General features: G+C 42.2%; 1 protein-coding gene across 3 annotated transcripts in view; it reads left to right on the top strand.

The window, feature by feature from the left end:
- nbeal1 (neurobeachin-like 1) overlaps positions 1-18,596 on the top strand; it is a 53,904-nt gene extending 35,308 nt beyond the window's left edge. For all 3 annotated transcript variants that reach the window (XM_044188169.1, XM_044188166.1, XM_044188168.1), the window contains 28 exons: positions 1,494-2,099; positions 3,377-3,552; positions 3,688-3,976; positions 4,092-4,400; positions 4,504-4,653; positions 4,785-4,942; positions 5,227-5,351; positions 7,175-7,301; positions 7,400-7,548; positions 7,636-7,769; positions 7,924-8,025; positions 8,231-8,326; positions 8,425-8,549; positions 8,722-8,862; positions 9,077-9,207; positions 9,649-9,758; positions 10,076-10,193; positions 10,536-10,633; positions 10,742-10,858; positions 11,038-11,127; positions 11,267-11,376; positions 11,543-11,715; positions 12,143-12,237; positions 12,730-12,846; positions 13,700-13,861; positions 14,324-14,472; positions 14,631-14,766; positions 15,884-18,596. In XM_044188169.1, the coding sequence (XP_044044104.1) occupies positions 1,494-2,099; positions 3,377-3,552; positions 3,688-3,976; positions 4,092-4,400; positions 4,504-4,653; positions 4,785-4,942; positions 5,227-5,351; positions 7,175-7,301; positions 7,400-7,548; positions 7,636-7,769; positions 7,924-8,025; positions 8,231-8,326; positions 8,425-8,549; positions 8,722-8,862; positions 9,077-9,207; positions 9,649-9,758; positions 10,076-10,193; positions 10,536-10,633; positions 10,742-10,858; positions 11,038-11,127; positions 11,267-11,376; positions 11,543-11,715; positions 12,143-12,237; positions 12,730-12,846; positions 13,700-13,861; positions 14,324-14,472; positions 14,631-14,766; positions 15,884-15,973 (4,383 nt within the window). In that variant the 3' untranslated portion in view covers positions 15,974-18,596. The remainder of the gene's footprint in view (positions 1-1,493; positions 2,100-3,376; positions 3,553-3,687; positions 3,977-4,091; positions 4,401-4,503; positions 4,654-4,784; positions 4,943-5,226; positions 5,352-7,174; positions 7,302-7,399; positions 7,549-7,635; positions 7,770-7,923; positions 8,026-8,230; positions 8,327-8,424; positions 8,550-8,721; positions 8,863-9,076; positions 9,208-9,648; positions 9,759-10,075; positions 10,194-10,535; positions 10,634-10,741; positions 10,859-11,037; positions 11,128-11,266; positions 11,377-11,542; positions 11,716-12,142; positions 12,238-12,729; positions 12,847-13,699; positions 13,862-14,323; positions 14,473-14,630; positions 14,767-15,883) is intronic.
- The last annotated feature ends 74 nt before the right edge of the window (positions 18,597-18,670 follow it).

Here is an 18,670-nt window from a genome sequence, read left to right as displayed (position 1 = left end):
CCTGATGCCTGCAGCTCGCTGTGGCTGCTCCTTCTTGTTCCATTACTTTCTGCAATATTTAAAACTGATCCACTGTCAGAAAATGACTGTTGTATTGATTTGTAGATGCATTTTTGATGAACGATCACCATTTGAATGCTTTTAATTTGAAGCAGCAATATTAGGAAGTGTTGGGTTAGCATTAGCAGTAACTTAATACTCAACTTAATACAACATTAAAATCTCTGATTGTCATGGACCAAGCAGTCAAGGCACAAAAAACATAGGTTTAAGGTTCAAAAAAGATTCAACAAAACAACTAAGGGCAACAAAATTATAGGGCCCTTAACATAGGTCAACAAAACAAACTCTACCAAAAAATAAGGCTAACAAAACAAGATGTTAACTAACTGACCTAACCGTGAGGACAACATATATACTGTGTGATCAAACCAATAAACACACACAGGGGAAGACAACATAGAGAAACAACTACAACTCAGCACAAAGAACCCTGATCCCCTCCCCATGTTTGTGGTATGGTCCATGGCTTGGGCCTCTGCATAAAGGCAGGCTCCGCCCTCAGCCCCATCTTTTGCCAGACCAGGAAGGAGGACTCAGCAGCCAGGTAACTCAAGGCAAAGAGAAATGAATTAATATAACTTAATCAAACCAAACAATATGACAAAACAATGTCAAATACATGTGTTCGCTTAATTTAGAAACAGTGTGTTGTCCTAAAGTGCCAATAAACAAATTCTAAACTATTCTATTCTAGACTGCAAATGAAAATAACTGAACATGATAATGATGTGGGCGAGTGTGAAACCTTAGACCTACCACTGTGTGGTTGTGGCCACGGCCATCAAACTGATGTGAGGCTGATATCAATGAGATCAAATTTCAAACAGTAACGCTGGATTATATGCGGCATCGTTTCCTGTGAATACCTCAATTTGTACCCCATGTGGGAATGACAGACTCCACCACTGACAATAAAAGCTACTATATAGAGAGGTAACATTATTGCAAATGCAATAATAATGCAAAAACATTGAATGCCATTTTACTTAAAATTGCAGACCATGAATACTACAAAAAATCTTAAGAATTATAACTTTAAGGTGATCTGTTGTATTTGCCGGTTTTGATCAATTTAATACCCTCCATTTGCTCTATTCATGTTTATATCTGATTCTCTTGGCTATAACTGGTTTACTTATATCTTAATTGTAATGAATCAGTAATCACATAAGTTTAATCTCCCCAACATTCCAAACACTAATAATACCATTCTAAGTGCGTCAGTACGTAATAGTACTAGTACAGTAAGTCGAGAAGTAGCAATGATCAAAGTACATCACTTAGAAGTGAATTAATTGTTTCATCATTAGCAGTTAAAGTTTAGCTTTGAAGATTGTTTTTGTTTTTCATCCTTTACCTCTTGATGCTACATGGTATAATTTTCCTGCAGGTATCATTAAACTTTAATCTTTTTCTTCCTCTGTCTTCAGGTGTACCAGCTGCTACAATCCCAACAAGATGCTGCTGTCCAGATCTCAAGGCAGCAGTGTTGGCAGGACACTCTCATGCGTCTGTACCTGCGGGGTGAAGGGTCCTTGCCACTGCGGAGCACTGACACCGTCAGCACCTGCAGCCTGGACCTGAGCCGGCCCGGTGGCAGCAACACCAATCGCCTGGAGCTGCCGTTGGAGAGGAGGGCGCGGGCAGGAAGCGCTGGCCGCCTGGACCGGCTGGAGGATGACCGGCTCAGCATAGGCGACGCTCGCTCTGTGGACAGCCTAGAGAACGGCGACGTCATCTCGCTGCTGGACACGCCATCTTCCTCTGCCTCTACAGAGCCACAACTACACGTCAAGCCCTGGGTGGTGGGAAAGTCGGGGGGGCTGACGCTGGATCTGTCCCATCTGCAGGCCTACGAGGGCGTGGAGAGCGGCAGCCAAACGCCTGGCAGCATGCCCAGTACACCGTCACCACTGGAGAACTCTAAGCCTTTCCCAGGGAGCTCTGGGGATCGAGATGCAACTTCCTCCCTGACTGAAGACAGCTTTCTCTTCAGTGACAACATATCACTGGGGGAGTCCTTCAACAATGCTGAGGTGAGATGGCCGATTTTGTGATACTTTTCATCTTAGTGAGATGGTTCAAAGCATGTGTTAAGGAGAGAGTTTTATCGTTACATTGTTGTTTACAACAGTAGTTTATTAAAGGATCAGGCTGATAATACTCTGTTTTTGTTACTGTCATCAAATCCCATGAAAAGACCAAAACCAACTACTAATTAGTCCATCTCCCAATACTTTTTGACCCTGTCTGTTGCACCTCAAGCCCATTGGTTCCTGCTAAAGATGTAAATCTTTAAAAAATGGGTCAAAAATATATAGTTTCTTTATCTTTACCTTATCTTTATTATAGTTTTCTTTTTCTTTAAGAAGTGACTTATTCACCTTCCTCCCTATAAATTTCCTTTAAAGTAACACTTTTATTTGTATCAATAGTAAATCTGTAACAAAAAGAAACAACTGGAAAATATCACTTCAAGTCAGTGTGATAATACAGATATGTAGTCTACAAATTAGTCGGCTGAACTGGTCTATATGCATTGTAATATTTTTTCTATGAGAGCTGGAATGTTGCAGGTACTGCCCGCAATTTGTTCTTTGTTCATTACCTGCAATAATCCCTAAAATAGTTACTAATAAAGCCCCTAAAAGTAAGCAAGTGATAAGAAACCCTTGGTGTCTTTATTTCGTATGATAGTCTGTATTCTGAGGTTGTCTTAATGCTACTAAACAGCAAGAGCTTCTGACTCAGTGGGTGAAATGTCACTGCCACCCCAGGGAGCCCAACACTGACTTTCATCTAGTGGGTTCTTTTCATCATTTCAGTGTGTCACTGGAGGGCAGAGGTGGAAGAGAGACAACCTGTCTCTTCCCGCAGCAGGAGGCTCTCAGTTATAGAATTAAATGTAATTTTAAAAGTTCTAGTCTGGGAATGTGAAAAATGTTTGATTTACCCAGCTGTATTAATTTAGCCAATATAAATGTAGTGTCATCTACATTCAGTTTATATTAAGAGACAGATTTGAGTGTGGATCATACTGAAACTCTGGTGGTCATAATGCATTCTAATACTTCTCAAAGCCTTAAGTACTGAAATAAAGAATAGTATCTGCACACACAGTAGATAACTTTAAGATTCAAATTGTCTAAATTGTGACATTATCTGTCATCTATAAATATGAAAGTCCTTTTCTTTCTTTGCTGTATCCTGTTACCTACTGTTGCAGTTATACACCTGAAATTTAATATAATCTAATCTATTCTAATGATAACCCTCTCTTTTTCTGTCTCTTTGGTGTGGTGGCGCCCCCTAGCGAGCAGAGGAGGAGCTGAGCAGCATGCTGTTGGAGATTGTGCTGTGTGTGATGTGGCGTGGCGTAGAAGGTTCAGATGATTCGGCGTGGCTGGAGCGCGGCCAGGTCTTCTCAGCTCTCACCAAACTGGGAACCACCAATGAGTTGCTGCTTCCTGTCGACCAAATCAAACTCAGGTCAGTCCTCTATTCCTCTGCTGACAGTACTGGACATAGCAGGAGCTGAAAACATATTGAATGCTTCCAGACACTTGCTAACAATATCTAACGGTCTCCTCTTCCTTCCTCTGTGCTCTCTTTTTCTCTTTTAAGTCTTATGGAACGTATGTTGGAGTGGGCAGTGAGTGATAACCGCGAGGCATCAGCCGCCACCTTGCCACAACACACGGAGAACGCAGTGCGGTTGCTTCACATGGTGCAAGACTTTTTGCAGGCGGAGGGCCTGGTCAATCCAGCACTGTGGACGGAGAAGGTGCTGGAAGAGACTGTGACGCTGATGGACAGTCTCATGGTCTGGTACTCGGCTGGCACCCAGTGGTTCCAGCTCTCCCAAGTTGGACTGAGACTGCTGCTGGGCTTCATGGCTCAGGAGGACCCTGAAGTGAGTAATTTTTCCCATTGTCCACCATTTCTGCCTTGTTTATACTGTTCCATGTTATTTTTTTTGTAAAAAAGCAAGCCCATGCATGCACAGTAATAAATTACCTCTGTCCCAGGTGTGTTCCATGGCAACTGCCAAGCTCAATTGCATCCTGCAGACTAAGGAGGTGTCCAGCCAGGACGAGGCCTGCTACCTGCTAGGTAAGGTGGAGGGCATCCTGCGGCGCTCTGTCCAGGAGCAAACCGAGGAGACGTACTCGTTCCTGGTTCCTCTGCTGCGAACGCTGCTCTCCAAAGTCCACCGCCTCCTCTACATGGAGCTGCACCTCCCCCAGCTCCCTGACACCAACGGCAGCCCGTCCTTCTTTGAGGACTTCCAGCTGTACTGTAACTCACCTGAGTGGCGCGTCTACCTCGACAAATATGTATGAGATTGAGATTTTCTGTTGTTTTAGATTATATTATATATATATATTTATTAGAAAATGTAATGGAAATGTTCTCCCTTTTACTTCCATTTGTCTGCAGATTATCCCGTACATGAAGCAGTATGAAATCGAAACATTCAGCCAGTGCCATGAGACCATGGCTCTCTACTGGAAGGAGTGCTACGAGGCTTTCATGGTCAGCCTGCATAAGAGAGAGAGGGAGAGGGGTGAGAGCAAGATCCGCTTCCAGGTTAGTTGGATCATTAATAAATGGATAATAACTGAAGCCTCTTTTTCTTTATTTCTGTCCCAATATGGAATCTATGTAATGTTGGTTTGGTCTAAAGCTTGTCTCCCATGAACTCTTCACTTTCCCTTCAGGAGCAATTTGTGGAGCCTTTCTCACGCCGAGGCCGCCAGGAGAACCTACGCTACAACAGCATGTTGAAGCAGCAGCACAGCCAGAACAGCGCCACCCTCAGGCAGTGGAAGACAGCGCGCCGGGGTCTGGTGTGTGAGAGAGGGCCCTGGGCTGACAGGTGCTGACATCAACTTCTCTTCTTCTCTGCATTTCTTGTCTTTTTCCACTGAATACAATCTACTGTAGTAATACAATTCTTATTAATATGGCCTAGAACATGTCGACTTTAGTTTATATTTAAGATAAGATGGAAACGATTGCAGCAGTAGTGGTAGGAAAGAAAACACTAATAGAAAGAAGTCAAAGTGTTTAAATATAATGTAAATATAATACTTACACATGTAGGTAATGGTTGGCTTTGGGAGTATTACAAGTGTGTTTTGTAACCATTTCAACCAACAGGCAGCAGGATGAGATGCACTGGAGGGTGTCCAGTGCTGAGAACTTCTCCCGCATGAGGCTGAAGCTGGTCCGTAATTACAACTTTGACCCACACCGAGAGGCCAGCGCTCTGAGAGACAACCTGGGTAAGACAGTGCCTCTCTGTGGGCTTTAAATCAGGTTTAATTTTTGGTGGGAGTTTAGACTAACTAACTAAATTTAAACCTCCAGTGGCCTTTAAGCTGTACTTGGAAAGTTTCAAAAAGTACCTCCTCCAGTAGACATATTCAGTGAATAGATATGATGGTGAGGGTGTTTATACAGTATGAGCACACTCACCCAGCCTACCCTTGATAAACAGATTAAAAAGGACTGACCTTGAAAATCCTCTTTAATCCGATTTTATGTCCTACCCTTCCATCTACTTTATGAGATGGAGGATGATCCACTCTGCTTGGTGTTTTTTCTTTATTAAGTTCTGTGTAAGGGTGAGCGTGTTGCAGAGTCAGGATTTCAGCAAACTTTTATTTTTACTTTTATTTGTTTCATTAGATATTATTAGTGTTTTTAATTTTTCAAATGTAACAGTGTTTAGATTAATCCCATAGTTTGTTTTTATTTTTCCAGCTCTGTTCAGTTTCATTCCATAAACAGCACCTGCAAAACTCCTGCTAGCTTTGCAGGTGCTGAAATAACCACCCACCATGTGACAGATTCAAAATAAGTTAAGAAAATTAGTATCAGATTGGCTCCTGTTATTACGCAAACCAGAGGAGTCTAAACTTCTGTTTTATTCCTGCCTAGTTGATTCAAAAGGCTAATGTCAGGTAATCTCCGGATCTCTTTTCGTTATCTGGCTTCACTAACCCTAACAACTGCAATCACACAACGCTGGTTATCAAGTCAGGGTTCCCCAATCCACCAGCAGCGTTCAGCAGTTTGCAGCATATGACCAATCGCAAACATGGACAATGAAGTGGCATATTTTACAAATTTTAGAATACACAGTGAAGAAAAAAAAGAGGAATAAAACTTAAACACAATGGATGATTAAAAACCATAAATAAAACACCAAGGATAAAATGGAAAAACAATGGCTGAATTAAAACTTAAAATAGAGCAGTGCAAGACTTAAGTGCAGCGTTAAGAATAAAGTATAATGTAACTCAATAGTTAAGAATTAAATAAACCTAAAAATTGTAAGAAAAAAATATAGGACGGTAGGAAGATTTGTGTATTCCATTAAATGAATGTGTTGCTTAGATGTATTCTTATGGCTGAATGATCATTTTAGCCTTATTCTTTGAGCTGCAACCCGAGGGGTGTGAAACGGACTTGGGAGCAAATAAAAGAGAAATTTAAAAGCTTACTTTCACATCTTACAACAAGTACAAGGTTTTAGTGTTTCAACCAGTCTCTGTTGTAGGATGATATCGGGATACAAAAGCACATGGGTTTTGTTGGTCTCTGAACACTCTCGGCCTCCTAAGAGACCCTCTCATGATCCGCGCACCAAGCTTTTATTTTTTAATTCTTTTTTATTCCGCGCACCGAGCGCCACAGGATCTTCTATGAATGGTGAGGCCATTTTCCAAGAGAACTGATTGGTCAGTAGCCTATATATCTGTTATCTCCAACATAATCTGCTCTGGAGCAGGTTAGGTGTTCAGCATAAGTTACCATGGCGATCTACCCCGACAAGAAGTGAACCACCATCGTAGGACTGAAATCCCAGGGTTAAACCTGTAGTTACCTCACTATCCCCAAATCCCCTTCGTAGTACAGGCCCCTGGGGGAGAAAACGTGAGGTGTTAATTTCTTGGCAGGTATGTTTTTGTAGTTTGTCAGCCCTTGACAAGCATGCTAAGAAGTCCATTTCCAGCACTGCCATGTGATATTACCCACTTCACCATCTCTGGATGTCTCCTCTCAGTTTTTAATCCTCTCCTGTCTCCCTTGCTTTGCTCAGGTGTCCATCAACAGCGTGTAAACCCAGAGTCTCTGCTGCTGGAGGCTGTGAAGCAGGTCAAAGTCAGCGACCTGGAAGATGACATCCTGGAGCTGCCGGAGGATGACCCTGCTGCTGCCAACAACCAGTCAGTCACCAAATACAACAACCACAGAACAACAGTGTTCACTCAAAAGATACAAAGTTAAGAATTACAGCCTCCCATTCTTTGTCCATGTCCTGCAGAGTTGAAGCAGAGGAGGCAGGCCAGAAAGAGAAGATGGTGCTGTGGGAGGACTGTGAGCTGGTGACGGTGGTGGACGTGGTGCCTGGCCGCCTGGAACTCACCACCCAACACATCTACTTCTACGACAGCAGCCAGGAGAAAGAGGAAGGTGAGGAGACCGAGAGGTGGATGAGATAATATGGGAAAAACACCACTAAACTTTTACTTACACTAACTGTCAACTTGTTTCTTGAAGGAGTGGGCCACGACTTCAAATGGCCCCTTTCTCAGATCCGAGAGGTCCACCTGCGGCGTTATAACCTACGTCGCTCAGCCCTGGAGATCTTCCTCATCGACCAGACCAATTACTTCCTCAACTTCAAGAAAGAGGTGATGAGTCACAAATGTAACATGTGTATTTGTGTAAAAACAGGCATTAACTAAATTTCAAACTCCTGTTGAATTAGGTTTGAGTTTCTATGATCAGAGAAGAATACTTGCCTTTTAAATGGTTTAAAATAACATTGCGTTTTCATACTAACAGGCGAGGAACAAGGTCTATAGCCGCATGTTGCTGCTGCGATCGCTCAGCCTTTATGGAACTCGCTCACCACAGGAGCTCCTCAAAGCCTCTGGACTTACACAGGTCAGGACACAGGACACAATGATCATTTATCGGAACATAATTAATGAATTCTGCACACTCAGACTGCATTCTGAGGTTGGTGGAGTATGTGACTTAAGATGATAACTTGTTTGATAACTGTATGGTTAGTTGTGTGGTGTTGTAAGTTTGTAATGTTTTGTGTTAAACTGAGGAAAACGAGAATAAAAACTCTGCTTTTGCACAGAAATGGGTGAACCGGGAGATTTCCAACTTTGACTACTTGATGCAACTCAACACGATTGCAGGCAGAACGTACAACAACCTGGCTCAGTATCCAGTGGTACGTTCCGCACTGAACACATTACTGTTCAACTGCGGTGACCGGGTGAATGTTAATATTTGAGCTAACTTGTTGTGTGTGTGTGTGTGTTTTACAAGTTTCCCTGGATTCTAGCTGACTACACTTCAGAGGAGCTGGACCTGTCTGATCCTCGGGTATTCAGGGACCTATCAAAGCCAGTCGCAGTACTTAATGAACGCAATGCTAAGGCTGTTAGAGAGAAGTACGTTTCATCCGTCCATACTTTAATTATTATCATAACTGAATTAGCATTCAAATCTATAACTAATAAAACTGATATATATATATATATAAATTTGTCAGCAGCTATATGAAGGCACGCTGAAAAGCACAATCCGTCTGGCTCAAGGTAACTTTTTAAATGTGTCCATTAGGTATGAAAGTTTTGAGGACCCAACAGGCACAATCGACAGGTTCCATTATGGCACCCACTACTCAAACGCTGCTGGGGTGATGCACTACCTGATCAGAGTGGAGCCCTTCACCTCCTTGCACATCCAACTGCAGAGTGGACGGTAAGGAGGCCAGTCAGCCAGACACTCATCAGCATGTCTGCCCTGCATTACAGCCGCTTTACCTCTGTTTATCTTCAGCGTTGATAGTGATTGTAATTATAGCATCCACTAGAGGTTTGAAGTTTGACATTCAGAGGTGTATGTACCTAGTACATAACTGCTGTTTCTAGTCTTTATTAAAGATGCTCATCCGTACCATCCTTCCTTGGCTCAGGTTTGACTGTGCCGACCGCCAGTTCCACTCCATCCCTGCGACATGGCAGACCCTCATGGACAACCCCAATGACGTCAAGGAGCTCATCCCTGAGTTCTTCTACTTCCCAGAATTCCTTGAGAACCAAAATGGTGAGGTTTGAGTATAGAGTATCCTTTTCAAATGCTTTAATATATAACTATTGACTTCTACCATTAAAGTTGTGATGGCAGGAGCAATAAATTCTACACTGCTTTACTAATTTGAATGTAGACCGACTTGAGAATAAGTACGCAATGTGTAGCTGTAATATGAAAAAAAATACATAGAAATATATTTAAAAATATTTATCAGAGCAGATTCAGACTTGGCACATGGTCATAATACCTTAGCTTGCTTCTTCTTCTTATTCACTGGATGAAACATTTTTGTAGAGCTACTCAGTGACTCAGAGTCCGGTGTCGTTTTGAGGATGGTCATCAATATGTTTTGAATTCCTTCTCTGATTCCCTTTCTTCTTTCACTGTTTTTTCCCCTCTATACCTCGCTTCTCTCTTTCTGTTCCCTTGTCCTTTGTTCTTGCTGTCACTCAGGCTTTGATCTGGGTCGCCTGCAGATCTCCAAGGAAAGGGTAAATGATGTTGTTCTGCCCAAATGGGCCAACTCCCCTGAGGACTTCATCTACAAGCACCGCAAAGCCCTTGTGAGATGCAGTTTTAGTTCTACTGCTGTAGTATGACTTTGCTCCTTATGGATCATTCTCAGAAGATATTGTGCAACAAAGAATTGTAGTGTATTCAGTGAACTGTAACCATGATTAAAACCTTACCCTAACCTTAACATCAGTGCAAAGTGTCCAGAAAGTAGTACAGTATCTGATCTATCTATCAAACTCCATTTCACATGAGATTATGGTGTCTACACTTTGTTATTCACGTAGTTTTAGATGGAGTATTCCTTTAGTGGTGTAGTTTTATGCTTGTAGTGGCTACATATGTGTGTGTATTGTTTTTCTAACAGGAATCAGAGTACGTATCGGCCCACCTTCATGAGTGGATCGATCTGATCTTTGGTTACAAGCAGAGGGGCCCTGCAGCGGTGGAGGCCCTCAACGTCTTCTACTACTGCACATATGAGGGTAAAGCATCCAGAGCAGCTATCATGCTGTTGGGTCACATCATTGTTTTATACTTCCCTTAATCTTCAGTTGATGATATTGTTCTTATATTTGGTACTGTGTGTGTGTGTGTATATATAAAAATGCTTTTTCAACAGCTTGTTTACAAAATGATGTAAATATAGATTCAAAACAAGCATTCAGTCACACTGAAGTGTTGCAAACAAAAAAAAGAAATTTAAATAATTGAGGATTTTATCATCAAACACATATTGATTTAGTGGTATTTTTCTAAACTGTATTATAATAAGGGTAAAAAAAAAAAAAACATACCTACATATTTTGATTGGTTTGGTGATGCAGGGGCGGTGGACCTGGATGCCATCACTGATGAAAAGGAGCGTAAGGCCCTGGAAGGCATGATCAGCAACTTTGGACAGACACCCTGCCAGTTACTCAAGGTGCAGACACACACCAGATGCATGACTTTATTTTGCTTAATAAAAAATAAAGGACTGAAACCTATTATGACTCAAGGTAATGAAGTTCTGTATCTGTGCGCTGCATAGGAGCCCCATCCAGTGCGTCTGTCTCAGGAGGAAGTGGAGAAGAGGAAGGCTCAGCTAGACTCATGTCCCTTCAGCATGTTCGAACACCTCAGCGACCTCAAGTCCTTCTTTGTTGAGGTTTGATCTCTCTACTGCTCATTTACTCATGAATGAAAGTATTTTTTTCTAACCTGTCAAAAGCTGGTAAACTAAAACACAACACCAGTGAGGAATAATTCAACCCAAAAAATAATTTTTCATGAAAACATCCCTCCATAATAACTTGGAATTCAATTCTCTCCTCCGTCATGTTGCAGGGCATCAGTGACAATGTGCCACTGGTTAAGGCCGTGGTGCCAAAGAATCAGTCCCATTCCTTCATCACCCAGGGCAGCCCGGACACCATGGTGAGCCTTGGTGCTAACGAATAATCATTATAATAATTGTTATAGAGTTGTTTTCTATTTTTAAACAAAAAGGAATGATTGAGTGAATGAAGGGCAGGCGATCTACAGTGATGTCTCATGGTGTTTGCACTGTCTCCAGGTGACTGTTAGTCAGAACTGCCTGGTTGGGACCCATGGGTGGCTGCCTTACAACAAGAACATCTCCAACTACTTCACCTTCATTAAGGACCCTACAGTGTCCAACACTAAGTGAGAACACGCACAGCACACGTGCAAATGCAGTACAGCATTTACAGCATAGTGGCGCTGTGTCCCCAGCTGGAAAACAATGTAATGCTGCCTTTACCGCCGTCTTGTGTCCTGAGAAGTCTTTCTAAGCTTGTCTGTCTTCCTCTCACCTCACATCTTCACCTAGGACCCAGCGTTTCCTGTCCGGACCCTTCGCCCCCGGCATGGAGGTCACAGCGGGGCTGTTTGTGGTCTCCCATGATGGCAAGTTGCTCTTCAGCGGTGGCCATTGGGACAACAGCCTCCGGGTCACCTCCCTGGTTAAGGGCAAGACTGTGGGACAGCACATCCGACACATGGGTAAACACACACCCTACGCATACTTCAGTGAAGCAAAGTCTGCATCTTGACATCCACAACAAACAGGCCAGGTACAATGATAATGGCACTGGAACTTGATGTAAGTCTCCATTCAAAAACATTAGCCCTTCCTCACACTGGTGTTAGCCAGAAAGGTAAAGAAGCAGGCATGTGACCACCAGATGGCTGCTAGATTCAGTTTCTAGACTGGAAATAAATATAAGCACAAGGCTGACAGTACAACACTGCAGTTGCACTGGGCAGCAGCCTGATGTGTATGTGTTCAAATGTAAGACAACAAGCAACCTGAAAAAGTAAAGATAGATAAAAATACACAGTTTGAGTTAAGTTTATGATTCAGTGTTGTGTATATTTGTATAAGTGTATGTCCTGTAATAATCAGTGGTTTTGTCCACCTCTCCTCCAGACATTGTGACCTGCTTGTCAACAGACCACTGCGGCATCCACCTGATCTCCGGCTCCAGAGACACAACCTGCATGGTGTGGCAGGTTCTGCAGCAGGTTAGGGCAGCCAGGACTCGCTTATACAGATGTTGATCTTGAGTTTTAAAGAAATAGATTTAACTTCATAAAAGACACAAAACATGTTGACAAAAATAGAATTCCTGTGTGTTCATTACTCAGTAATTGGGGAGCCTTGAATAATTACCTTCTTCTGTGTTAATCTTCTCAAAGTAAATGACTAGTAACATTTTTATGAGGTGGAAAAGTTTGTGTATCGATAAAAGCAATATGCAATAAAGTGCAATGGAAACAGAATTGGAGAATAAATCAAGGCGTAGATGAAGCATGTGAGATATTTGTCACTGAAGCTTCCACTGAAGGGACGAAAAATTACAGAAGACGTTTTCCATTGGTTGAGGTTTGATTGGGGCTCTTTTAATTAGGTCATCTTATTGCGCCCTCTTCCTCTGCAGTGGTTTAACAGCACCCAACTGGAGAATACAGATACATTCTCATCAGTCTGTTTTGTTTGTTTGCTCTGTTGTGCAGGGTGGAGCTCCCGTGGGTCTCTATCCCAAACCAGTTCAGGTGTTGTATGGACACACGGATGAAGTGGTCAGTGTCAGTATCAGCACAGAGCTGGACATGGCTGTGTCGGGATCACGGGTAAGAGTGCATACCAGACTGCTCCTCCTGGGAGTTCACCACTGATTGTGTATCTATTGCTGTGTTTAATCTCATCCTGCAAATTGATGTAAGTTGGTCTCAAAAATATTTGATTTAACTCTGAGAGTGAAAGAATGATGGTGCCTTGCTGGAGATCGAATCATGTGTGTTTATTGAAAAACTATTCAATCACATGCTGAGTTTATGAGCTGGAAAATTGGGTTTAGACTGAAAGTCAGTGGCCTATGTGTAATTCTGGGTCTTAAAGGTAGAGAGATCTGTAAGGTTTTAAACGTTGCTGTAATGTTTGGTGTTCATTTGATTACTTTTAATTTGAAATGACAGTGATCTTGCAATTGAAGCACTGCCAACAATATACACCACCAATATCAGTTTGTGATTTTACAGAAAAATTAAATGAATGTTGAGACTTTTCAGCCAACTTTTACAGCTGACTGAAACTTTCTTTTTATTAAATTTATGCTTTACATCCAAGTTTGACGTTATTTGATTAGAAACTTGGAGGCCAAATCACCAAACTGGGAAAAGAACAAATTTTTCAAGAAAATTATTTATTGATTTGTCTTTGTTAGTAATGGAATTAATTTAAACACTGGCAATGCTGTATTTGTGTAATGTCATGTGGCTAAAATTGAATATTGTTTGGTCCAAAATCTCTCAACATAAAAAGTAGAGAACTGGTGGTTTGGTAAATGGAGTGCTGTCACAAGGGAAATTTAACTGTTATAACTTATATGTATTAGTTTGACTTTTTTTAATTACCACCATGACAATGTAGATGAATGAAATGGTGTGTGTTATTTAATGTGTGCTTCCACTCTATGTGCCCCAGGATGGGACAGTGATCATCCACACGGTGCGTCGGGGTCAGTACATGCGTTGCTTGCGGCCGCCGTGCGACAGCTCCCTGCCGCTCACTATCCTCCACCTGGCCGTGTCCTGGGAGGGTCACCTGCTTGTCCACACCTGCCTCGAGGGCAAAGCAACACTCAAGGTGCATGCACAGTTTTTTCACACACACACACACACACACACACACACACTGAAAAGAGGAGAATCTGGTAAAATGTAGGCTGAATCTCACTTTTGGACTGTATGGGGAAATCAGTGGATCACAGTTGTGTGAAAGGCAAAATTCCAAGATACACGACAAACATTTGTTTTGTGGACTATTTCGTTACTATTGTGTTTTTCTGAAAGTATCACCAACCAGTACTGACAATTTTAGAATATTTTTATCGTTCCACCTGTTCGAATTCTCCAGTATTAATTTCCCCACATTAAACCTGACCACTGATCGGCTAAGTTCTGCAGACAATGGTGCCAGTTTTCAACGTAAACTCTGAGCAAAAAGTCACTGAAAATGTAGGAAATTATTGAACAGAAAAATATAAAGCAGGTTAAGTTGATATACAAAAATATTATTCACAGGTTGTTGTTTTTTCTCTCTTCCCAGGATAAAAATGCTTTACATCTTTACTCTGTAAATGGGAAGCACCTCTGCAGTGAGCCTCTGAAGGAGCAGGTGACTGATATGTGTGTTTCAGGGGAGTACGTAGTCATCGGCAGCGAGCAGGGATACCTGTCCATCCGTGACCTCTACAGGTAAACTGTAAAACACTGAAAAATGTCAATTTTCATAATGTTATTGCTAACAGAGATTTTGAACCTTGTCCCGCCTTTTTTTAATAAAATGCCAACTGAGTCTAACAGTAGTCTGCCGACATGTGGACATTATATATATAATTGTTTCTCCTGTGCAGTCTGTCTCTGTGTACGGAGCCCATGGCCATGAGGGTGCCGGTGCGGAGCGTCTCGGTCACCAAGGAGCAGAGCCACGTCCTGGTGGGCCTGGAGGACGGCAAGCTGATCATCGTGGGCGTGGGCAAACCGGCAGAGGTAAAGAACTCGCTGAGGAACTACATCGCTCAGAGCCTGGAGGGATCGCCGCTCATGGCCTCCCCCCTGCTGGCCCCTCTTCGAGCTCGCTCGCCAACCCGCCTGCTGCACCAGCGAGACCAGCTGGTGTTCAGCCCCAGTTCCAGCTCCCAGAAACCCAAGCAGCTCTAGTCCCTTCCTCCCCTTCCGTTGCTGTAGATCTGACACACACACATTCATACACACAAATGAATATGCTGCACATATCACCTGTGTTGCAATGCTTGGGCTCAATGTCCTCAAAGACCTTTTAACCCACAGTCACCTCTCCTTCTCAGGGATGATTGTCGCCCACATTCAGTCATTTGGCTTCATTCCTCCGCAACTAAACCAACACAAACACACACACAAACACACATGCTTACATCTGAGCCACACAGATTCAACACATTCCTTCAGCACACAGCTGAGCAGACGCTGTGGCCACTAGAACCACAACTGTGATATGAAAACAACTTGTTGTGCTTACCTCATTCTGTTTTGTTTTTTGTTTCAAAATATTTGGCATCTGTGCAATGTTTGACTTGATTTGGCCGTTGACCTGGGATAAACTCCATACCCTGCTGTTTACCTGAAGTGTCATTATGTCACGTGTTTGAGTGTACTCTACGACTATAACAAATATGCTGTGAATCAAACTTAATACTAATTAACGCTTCTGCAAACTCAAGCCATATTAACAATGTAGCTACAATCTAATAATGCAAACTAATAATCTTGCGCCAAGATAGACTTTAATGTTTTGATAATGTAAGTGGTATAGTAGTGTAGATATCGGAGGTTGATACAGGTAGTCCCCATCTGAATAGTTTGATGTGAATCATAGCACCTTTCTGCTTTTCATCTTTTCTGTTCAAATTGACTCACCAAAGTAAATCAAGCTTTGATTTTTTTCTTTAATGACTCACAAGCTTCACAAGTCAATCAAGCTCCAATGAACAAATCAATCACTCATGAATCATATCCCTCCTCCTTTTTTCCCCCATTTCCTTTGACTTCACGCTTTTCTTTCCCCACTCTCCCCCACTCTCCTCCGTCCCACTTCCTCCTCCTCCTCCTCTTCCTCCACTCTTCTCAGATGCGTTCGGGCCAGATCACGCGGAAGCTGTGGGGCTCCAGCAAGAGACTGACCCAGATTTCCTCGGGGGAGACGGTGTACAACACCTAGCACGACCACAACTGACCCATCCCGGTCCCAGAGCCCTGAACCCTCCCCTCCACGCACTTCCCGCATTCCTGTCATCCAGTTCGCCTCCATACCTGTCAATCACCAAACAGGTCTGAGGGACTCATTTCAGTTCCTCCATCACCTTTCCACAGTTTAATGGGTAGTGGGCAGCTGCTTTTGGGGTGCTAAAAGCATTGAGCATCACAAAGTCTGCATATCCATGTGTCTGTTACTGTGTATTCCTGCTTCGGATTGACCGTATGGCGCTGGCGCTGTGGTTCAAATCCAGAAGTAGCGCCAGCCTCAGTACCACCACACCACCACTGACGACCCCTCCCAAACCACACGCCTTCTCTCTTCTCAGCTAGTCATCATCATTTTTACATGATACTACATGGTCAGCCATGTTTCTCCAGCAGGAGCCTGTTCACAGAGGCACTGTGTATTCTCCGACCTGCTCGACTTAAATATGACAGGATCGGTAAGCTAACTGCTCCTCGTGTGTGTGTGTGTGTGTGTGTGTGCATGTGCAGTGTATTGCCATTCTCTATTTCAAAATATAGTTCAGTTAAGTGGCCTTTTGCCCCCTTAGTTTGCCTTGGATGCAGACAGGCGGGCCTGTGTTCTGAAGGCCAAGACTTTTCATTGGTTGCCTCAAAGCTGCCACACAGCAGCCTTATGCAGTAAGACCTGTCTATCACTCACAAGACCAAACGCTCTGCCTTTCCTATGCGTTTTTATGCGTGTGTGTGTCTGATTTGATTTGTTTTTTATTGTAGATTCTTTGTTGTTTTTACTTTGGGTTTTTCTGTTGTTTTCTTTATGCATGTGCCCAGCAACTTGGCATCTGTTCGTATGCATGGAATTTTGGGTCCATTTTTGAGATTAGGTAGCAGACAGTGATGGGGAAGTCTTTTATCTTTTTATTTTTTTTACGCTTGGATATAGCTGACTTGTTTTGTTTTAGAAACATCTTACACACAACAGCAGATAGCATCTTAAGCGTCTGTCTTTAATGTTGGCATATCATTTAAGATATAATTTAACAAAAAACAAATTCTCACTACAGACAAAACACTACATTCTCAAACACAAGATGCTTCCGTGTGAAGATTTATCACAGCAGTACAGAGAAAAACACTTAGCTCTCCGTGCTTCATTGAATGTTTTTAAGTTACTTGAATCCATGTTAATTTATAAGTAAAAGTAGCAGTTTTTTAAATCACACTTTGTCTTTTGAATACAGCCACCAGTATGGCATATTTTCAACTCTTCTGACTGTTCAGACACCTGTAAAAGAAGGAGAAAGAAGAAATCCTCAAGGGCTTTATGAGATGTCAGTGTTAACAGCAATACAGCTCCTTCATTGGGTGGCTGTCGATGCTTTCTTCCTGTTTTTCTGTCCCGTATTGGTTGCTCAGCCAGCCCTCCAGTCTTCCTATAGCTTAACTAGGACAGTAAATGTACCCTAACTCCCCCCCCCCCAACTGCCTTCAGCTCTCATCATTGCCTCAAACTATCATCCTTTATTATTTTTACATCTCATTCTCCTTCCTGCTCATTGTGAAGTGACTGATTTCAGAGGAGTTTTTCTTCTATGGAGCATCAAGAAGGTTTGCATGCCTTGTTTAGGTCGCTTGGAAGTCGTGTTGTTCGTGTGTATGAATGTGATTTCTGTAACATTGGAATCACAAAAAAGCCACAGTATGAAGCTCCTGTGGATGAGACTATGTGATTTATATTTTTGCACCATACCTGTGTGTGTGTGTGTGTGTGTGTGTGTGTGTGTGTGTGTGTGTGTGTGTGTGTGTGTGTTTGTGTGTGAGGACATGCTAATGATGCATGTTTATTTTTTATAGCCAAATTCTTGATTTGATCGTACATGTTGATGTGGTGTCTCTGATTCTGTGAACCGTGGCAGCCCCTTGATTATTTTGGCTCAGTCATGGGTTCGGCATTGGACACAGGGTTGCTCTAGTGGTTCTTTCTTTTCTTTTTTTCAAAAAAGTGATTTTGTATTTAGTTTTTATTTAAATGTCACAGCAAGGTGGAGTGCAAAGACCAATCTGTGTCTTTCTTTAAGAGATTTATGTGAAAGGTGCATAAAATGTTTTTCAGTGCAGTTTTTTTTCTTTTTCATTCATCCACATTTGTCATTTAGACAAAATACCACTGTTGGAGTTGTTCCACGACTGTAACAAACGGAGTGCCTTTATCCCAGTGTGGTGTTAACATAGAGCTAGCTTTCTCTCATTACTGAAGCTTATCGTCCCCGACCTTAACGTAAATCAAATGAAAGGAGCATTCCAGAAGTTAGACCTCCACAGTTTCAACGGGAACCAAGAATATATAGGACTTTAAAGCAAAATCAAAAAGTACTATTTTGTGTCTTAGCAACATTCTCTGTGACTGTCACCAAATGGATGTGTGTATATCTGTGATTATTTATGAATACAGTATATAATGTACAGCATGATTTTTATTTCAGCGTATTTGAAATGTACTTTTGCACTTTCCAGGTACTAAATTGTAACAAATTGTTTTAACTTGGCTCCCTAATCTGTACAAACTGCTTTGTATACACAAGTGGAAAATGATCATTAAAGTCTTGTCTAAATTTAAATGGGTCATATGAATTGTGATTTTTCTTTACTGTAAATGCCTAAAAGAAGGAAGAGTGACTGCCTCTAATTTTTC

Source organism: Siniperca chuatsi, linkage group LG24 (genome assembly GCF_020085105.1).
Source record: "Siniperca chuatsi isolate FFG_IHB_CAS linkage group LG24, ASM2008510v1, whole genome shotgun sequence".
NCBI classification, from domain to species: Eukaryota; Metazoa; Chordata; class Actinopteri; order Centrarchiformes; family Sinipercidae; genus Siniperca; species Siniperca chuatsi.
The sequence above is the reverse complement of the archived record's forward strand: the minus strand, read 5'-3'. Positions and strand labels throughout refer to the sequence as shown.